This window comes from Acomys minous, assembly GCF_964271855.1.
Source record: "Acomys minous genome assembly, chromosome: 9".
NCBI lineage: Eukaryota > Metazoa > Chordata > Mammalia > Rodentia > Muridae > Acomys > Acomys minous.
Window position 1 is genome coordinate 70,219,673 of NC_140490.1, and position 7,818 is coordinate 70,227,490.

General features: G+C 42.4%; 1 protein-coding gene across 1 annotated transcript; it reads left to right on the forward strand.

Moving 5' to 3' along the window:
- Positions 1-727: 727 nt before the first annotated feature.
- Positions 728-1,648, forward strand: LOC311604713 (olfactory receptor 2W3-like; the record flags this gene model as incomplete). Its single annotated transcript, XM_084794782.1, has 1 exon — positions 728-1,648. The coding sequence occupies one exon, from the start codon at positions 728-730 to the stop codon at positions 1,646-1,648; it is 921 nt and encodes a 306-aa protein (XP_084650908.1).
- Positions 1,649-7,818: the final 6,170 nt, after the last annotated feature.

Genomic DNA, 7,818 nt, shown 5'->3' on the forward strand with positions numbered 1-7,818 from the left:
TTTAAAACTAAAGAAAACTCTGATACAATATTGAATAAAGGGGAACTCAGACATGGAGCTTCAGAGCTGGCTCAGGAGTTAGGAGCCAGGTTGCTTTGGTTCCCAGGATCCACTTGGCAGGGCACAGTTGTTTGTTAACTCCAGTTGCAGGGGCCTCATTCCCTCTTCTGAACTCAGAGGGAGCTGACATGGATAGTGTGCTCACACATACATGCAGACAAACATTCTCTCTCTCTCTCTCTCCCTCCCTTTCTCTCTCCCTCCCTTTCTCTCTCTCTCTCTCTCTCTCTCTCTCTCTCTCTCTCTCTCTCTCTCTCTCTCTCTCATGCACATGCACACGCACCTCCGAAAAGAAAATCAGATGGTAAATGTTTAAATACACTCTTGTTTAGGGGTGTGTTATATGTGCGCCTAAGAAATGACTGAAAGGCTATGCATCAATAATGAAGTAGTGGTCTATTGTGGAGTATCAGCCATCTTTTCCTATTCTTTCTACACAGCTGTATTGTTCAAATATTCTATAATGCTCTGTATATCTTTGGTATCCAAAAATACAGAAACTAGGCCAATAAGATTTTCTCCCACAGGTGTTGTGTAGGTCTTCTCAAGATGTTGAAATATGTAACTCTTTCGGGTCTTGTCCCTGTGCAGATGACTTAGCTTGCCTTTCATGAACTTGACGTATTTCCCATGGCTTTCCCACAGGCGTGTACCAACCTTTGATGCCATGAGCAACCAGAGCTGCCAGGAACAGTTCATCTTGCTGGGCTTCTCGGACAGACCCAGGCTGGAGTCTATCCTCTTCGTGTTTGTCCTCATCTTCTACCTGGTGACTTTAATAGGCAACATCGTCATTATCTTAGTTTCCCACCTGGACCCCAGCCTCCACACGCCCATGTACTTCTTCCTCACCAACTTGTCCTTCCTCGATCTCTGCTTCACCACCAGCTCCATCCCCCAGTTGCTCTTCAACTTAGGAGGCCAGGACAAGACCATCAGTTACATCGGCTGCGCGGTCCAGCTGTTCATGTTTCTAGGGCTAGGAGGCACTGAGTGTGTTTTGCTGGCCGTCATGGCTTACGACCGCTTCACGGCCATCTGCAAGCCCCTTCACTACTCAGTCATTATGCATTCTCAGCTCTGCTGGAAGTTGGTGTCTGTGGCCTGGAGTGTTGGGCTCCTCAACTCCCTGGTCATGTCTCCCGTGACCATGAAGCTGCCGCGATGCGGGAGGTGCCGGGTGAGGCACTTCCTGTGTGAGATGCCAGCTCTGATAAAAATTGCCTGTGTGGACACTGTGGCTGTGGAGAGCACTGTTTTCATTTTGTCCGTGATAATCGTGCTGGTACCCCTGACTCTCATCCTCGTTTCTTACAGCTACATTGCTCTAGCCGTGATGAGGATCAAGTCCGCCTCAGGAAGGCGGAAGGCTTTCAACACGTGTGGGTCCCACCTCACTGTGGTCTCCTTGTTTTACGGAAATATCATCTATATGTACATGCAACCAGGACACAATGCTTCTCAGGACCAAGGGAAATTTCTTACTCTCTTCTACAACTTGGTGACGCCCATGTTAAACCCTGTCATCTACACACTGAGAAACAAGGATGTGAAGGGAGCACTGAAGAGGCTCGTGACTAGGAAGTAAGGTGAAAGAGCTTTCCCTAAAGTTGCTCTTTTCACTTACTCAACACAAAGATGTAACTAGTAGAATGGAAGCTTAAAACTCATTCGAACACTTTTTCTTGTCCAATAAAACCCCCAGTGGTGAGGCCGGAGAGTGTATGCTGTACAACCTCAGGTAGATGCTAATTATTCCCTACATGTCAGGTAAGATCTCCTCTATAGAACGCCTTGTGCTGACATGCCAAACATGTGTTCTTTACCCTTCTAAGTTGGCTACATCTGCTTAAGACAGCAAATTCATGCGCCGGTGCTATGGATGGATGGATTACGACAGAAGTTAGACGGTGGCGGGAAATCACACGATGACTCTTCTCATTACCCATTCGTGTACTGTTTGATGGTGGAACTGAGCCAATGGAATCCCACAACACTTACTTTTGTCTTCTCTTAACTATACATTTCACTGCATATATAAGATAGAACATCTGTCTAGATGTGGTCCATAGTATCATTTTAAGAGACAGCTGTGTAAGTGTCCCTGTCATCCTAGCATTCAGTAAGACTAAGTGTTGGAGGCCAAGTTGAGCCCTGCAGAAAAAAACCTGATAGAGATATGTTCTTAGATAAATTTATTTATTTGTACACGTATATATGCAAGCATGTGTACACTGCAGTATACATGTAGAAATCGGAGGATACCCTGCAGCACAAAGTTATTTTCTTCCATCATGTGGGTCCTAAGGATCAAACATGGGCCTTCAGGTCCAGCGGCAAATACGCTTACCCACTGCACAATATCCCAGCCCAGAATATTTTTCCCATAATTTGTGAAATGGAGACGCAATAATCAGGAGGTCAGAATAAGCCTGGCTCCATGAGCACCTGCTTCATGAAAACAAAACAGAAAACTAAATATTGTGTCTTTGCTATGCTATATTAAAGTACCTACATAGTTTCCCAAGTTTGAAATACAGAAATTCTAAGTTTAATTTGTGTCATTAAAATTCCATGTTTGATTTTAATATGGACTTATATTTAAAAAATAAATAATCTACTTCATGTCATTTGATTTTACAGATTAGGAAGCAGCTCCCCTAACACCACAAGTCACAATGCTAAGAATTTATCACAAGTGTCTTGATGTATGTGGAAGAGTTCTCATTCTTACATTTTTGGTTCTAAGGCTAGCCTTTAACAGCTGAGCCAGCTCTTCAGCCTGGGATGCCAATCTTTAAAAACCAATTTTATTTTATTTTATTTATTTTTTGTTTTGTTTTCAACTGATATTTTCTTTTTCTTTTCTTTATTTCTTCCTTCCTTTCTCTCCTTCTTTTTCCTTCCCTCCTTCTTTCTTTCTTTCTTTTTCCTTCCCTGCTTCTTTCTTTCTTTCTTTTTTCTTCCCTTCTTTCTTTCTTTTTCTTTCTTTCTTCACTTTACATTCTACTCACAGCCCCATCCCTTCTCTCCTCCCAGCCCTACCCTCCCTCCCTCTGCTCTATCCCCCTCCCCTGTTTCTCAGAAAAGGGGAGCCGCACTTCCTATCCACTCCAGCTCATCAAGTCACATCAGGACGGAGGGTGTCTTCTTTGCCTGTGGCCTGGAGAGGCAGCCCCACCAGGGGAAAGTGATAAAAAAAAAAAAAAAAGCAGGGAACAGTGTTTATGTCTGAGACAGCACCCACTTCTCTTACTAGAGGACCCACATGAAGTCTGAGCTGCCCACTGGCTACATCTGTGTAGGGGCCTAGGTCCAGTCCACGCATGGTCCTTGGTTGGTGCTTCAGTCTTATCAAGCCCATCTGGGCCATGGTTGGTTGGCTCTATTGGTCTTCTTGTGAAGCTCTTGTTGCCTCCAGGACCTTCTATCCTTCCCCCCACTTTTCCTTAAGACTCCCCATGTTTCACCCAATGATTGCCTGTGAGTCTCAGCATCTGTTTCAAACCACTGCTGGGTGGAGCCTCTCAAAGGACAACTATGCTGGACTCCGGTCTGCAGGCACAGCAGAGGATCATTAATAGTGTCAGGGGTCAAGCATAGCAGAGGATCATTAATAGTGTCAGGGGTTGGTACTCTCCCATGAGCTGGGTCTTGGGTTGAGCCAGGCATTGGTTGAACAGTCCCTCAACCTCTGTTCCATTCTCATTCTTTAAAAACCAGTTTTCATTGCGGGACATTTTTAATACGGCAGCCATGAAAGTGAATGTGAAAAGTGTGTGTGGAGTGTACAAAGTAGCAAGTGATTAATTTCTGGAAAAATCTTAAGGTCTCATACTTTTCCTAGTAAGAGAAATATTTCTTATCTGCACCTATCACCTCCCTGTTATCATCTTTAACACAAGGATCTGGGATGAAAAGAAGGCACAGCAGTTACGAGCATCTGCTGCTCTTGCCAATGACATTGTTTGGTTCCAAGCACACACCACTCTGCAGCTCACAGCTGCTAATATCCACTTACAAAGGATGTGGTGCTGCCTTCTGGCTTCCATGAGCAGCCACATGAAGACTGTATGACACACAGTCATACCAGCACACACACTGACAAATAAAAGGTAAATATGTTAAGGAATTCTACCCTAATGAAAAAGAATAAACCCTACATTTCCATTAAAACCATTTCCAGTAGGTCAGTGAGTCTGAGGCCAGCATGGTCTATAAAACAAATTCCAGGAGAGCCAGGGATACACATAGAAACCCTGTCTTGAAAAACCAAAAATAAACAAAGTTTTCAGTAGATATTACTGAATAAACTTTTGACTTAATACAAAAATCTAAGTATTTTCTTTTTATTAGAGGCATTGTTCTTCATAAAATGTTTATTAGATTGATATTATAGGCTAGGTACTACATCAAATAATATAAATTTGCATCCCTTGTAAAAAAAATAGCAAGTTTAAACTAATAGAAAAACTCTTAAATTAATAGGAAAAAAAGGTTTTCTTGAATGAAGCTCAATAAGCAAAGTCAGTCTGACTTTCAGTTCAGAAGATGTTTCTGTCTTTAGAATGACTTAATGACCTCTCTACAGCCATTCACACCCAAACCCCAGGTCTTGTGCCCTTATGCCCAAAACCTCCAAATCTAAACTGAACTCTAAATACTCATTCCAAATACTGTGCATTTCATCCCCAGACACTCTCTGGTCTAAATTATGTACATTGTGGGAAAACCTGACCTTTATAAATCCCACTGGGGTAATTGCTGTGTTCCATACCTTAGGTTGATCACTCACCACGCTCACCTTCAGCTCTCACCTGTATGATGGGGTCTTTGTAACTCCAAACGGCTGTGGGCACAACAGGAACCTGGAGGAAGAGATAAGAGTCCGACTGCCTGCATCATGTGATCATTTTCATAATAAAATTTAGTAGTCGGCATATGCTGGGTGTCTCTGCCAGTGGTGAGGCTAACTCATTTCCACTGCAGGATTCCAGATGAAGAAAAAGGCAGGAGCCAAAGTTTCTCTTTAAAACACAATTAAACATTTTATCTGGAAAAAAAAAGGTGGAGCAGTTCATGACTTTATCTGTCATCTTTGCATTGGGATATGCTAATCTCTAAATTGTTTCAGTTTTGTGTATGTGTTACTGAAGAGACATCAAAAGGCATTGCTAATGTGAATTTTTCTATATCCTTTCTATTGGAGGAAAAAGATAAATCAATAAAAATATGTTGTTCTCTGTACGATAAGTTCGAATGTGGTGTGTGTGATTACTTTGTGTGTGTGTTTGTATGTATATTTTTATGTATTAGTGTGTGTGTGTGTGTGTGTGTGTAAATTTGTGTGTTACTAGTCACTGAACTATGAGCCTCATTTGGCAAACACTACCACTAAATTACATCCCCAGGTTTTTTGTTTTTTTATTTGGATTATGTCTTCACTAAGTTCAAGGCTGGCCTTGAACTTGCAATTTCCCTGAGTAACTGGAATGACAGTCCTGCTTATCTGGATTTGACTTATAAAAGTTGAAATTTTCCATAATGTACATAAATTAGACTAGAAAATGTCTGGGATGCACTGCATTGGAATGAGTTTAGACTCCAGCTTGCATTTGGAGGTTTTCAGCACAACGAGAAATTTGCCTACTGAGTGTTCTGTCTTATGTGCCTGTACCACCATGCCAAGTTTCTCCAGAGAATTCCAACCCCACACTGTTAAACTGTCAATGTTGGTATTTGTGGTACAACTCACACTATGAGGTTTGAGAAGTCTAAGCAAAAAAAGTCCCAAGTCTAAACAAACAAAGTCATGTGTAAACAGATTTTTATTTATACAGAAAAGCATTATCCTTAGAAAACATTCAAAGCCTTATCAGTAGTTCCCCTTTAAAAGCCAAATAAGAGGACTGCTGTGATGGGTCAGTGGTTAAGGACACTTGCCTCCAAATCTGTCACTCTGAGTTGATTCCCTACGACCCACACAATGGAGAGAACAGACATCTGCAATTTGTCTTCTGGCCTTCACATGTGCCATGGCATGCACGCATACAAAAAAATAAATCTATTTTTTAAATATTTAAAATCAACCTAGAGTAACATCCTGAACAAGAATCAATCCCAAACTCCTTTTCACTAACTAAACCTGCCATCTCTCTTTATGCATTCTTCTCTCTTTGGGTGTTTTGTTTTGCCTGTTGCAGTGTTGGGCATTGAACCCAGAGCTGGTGTGTGAGGCTAGCCCAGTAGCACGGAGCCTCAACTCCTGCTCAGTTCTTAGGGTTGTTTGTTGTTTGGATGGCATTGTTTTTAGATAGCATCTCACTGTGTAGCCCAGGTCACCCTGGCATGCACAGTTCTGCAGTTCAGCCCCCTTAGTGCTGGCTGGGGTTTCCAGGCAGGAGTTGAGTACTAATGTGACTTATTTTAGATCTTGCTTAGCAATTACTGCTGTGACTCCTTTGAGGGACTTGTTCAGGCCACTGTTGACCCGACTTAGATGAAGGGATGGTTTATGGAGCAAGCCGAGATTTAACTGAATTCTTACATTTAAGAGTCCCATAGGTGAGGAAGGAAGAAAGTGTGTGGGCTTCTTCACGGGGCCGTGCAGAGAGGGACAAAGATCCTCCAGTCCTGTGGAGAATTGGAACTGCCTCTGACAGGAACTCTGGTGCCCCCTATGTGACCACTTCCCCTCGGTGGAGAGGCCTGGTGGCACTCAGAGGAAGGAGAAGCAGGCTATCCGGAAGAGACCTGATAGGCTGTGACCATATGGTGGGGGAGGAGGTCTCTGTCTGTCACTGGCCTAGGGAAGGAGAATAGGATGAAAGAGAGAAGGAGGGGGTAACAGGAAGACACAAGTGAAGGAACAACAATCAGGATGTAATCTGAATAAACTATTTAAGTTTAAAAAATTAGAGGGAGTATGTCCTGGTTTTCTGTTACAAAGAAGGGTAATGACAGTTAATATTAATATATTCAAGATAGCTTTAGAACGAGAATTCAGTTGATCTCATTACTATGTCCGATCAAGATTTGAGGTGATAAATATGCTAATTACCATTGTTTGATCATTGCATAATACACAGACATTGCAGCCCATATATATCTTGTCAATTAAAAGTAAAATTTATGGACTGGGTTCAGCCCATAAAGTGCAAACACACAGACCTGATTTTGTGTCCCCAGCACCCAAATACAAGTGCTACCAGTTCCCAAACCAGGGAGACAGACAGGAAGACGCCTGGGCCTGTCAGGCAGCATCTTGCCAAATTAGTGAGCTCCAGCTTCAACGACAAACCCTGCCTCAAAAACACTAAAGTGGAGAACTAGTGAAGACGACACTGGATGCCAACGTGTGCCCCAACCCCGCACACACATAGAATTCAGGCAGGCATTGTGGTGTTCAGCGATAATCTCACTACTCAAGAGGCTGGGGCAGGTGAATCAAGAACTCAAGGTCAGCCTGGGCAACTAGTGAGACCATTTCCAACTAGGAAAAAAAAATTAAAGCGCTGTGGTATCACTTCATAGGAGAGCACAGCACTACCACTCACAAAGCCCTGGCCTCAGTCCCCAGCACCAAACATAATTAGAAGAAACCAATAAACATTTTGACATTTGTGCTGAGCAAAGAAAAAAAAACACAAGTAATTCTTTTTTTTTTTTTAGCATTTTTTTTCTTTATTAATTTATTCTTGTTACATCTCAGTGGTTAACACAGGTAATTCTGAACCCAAAAAAATAACAGAAAAAAGC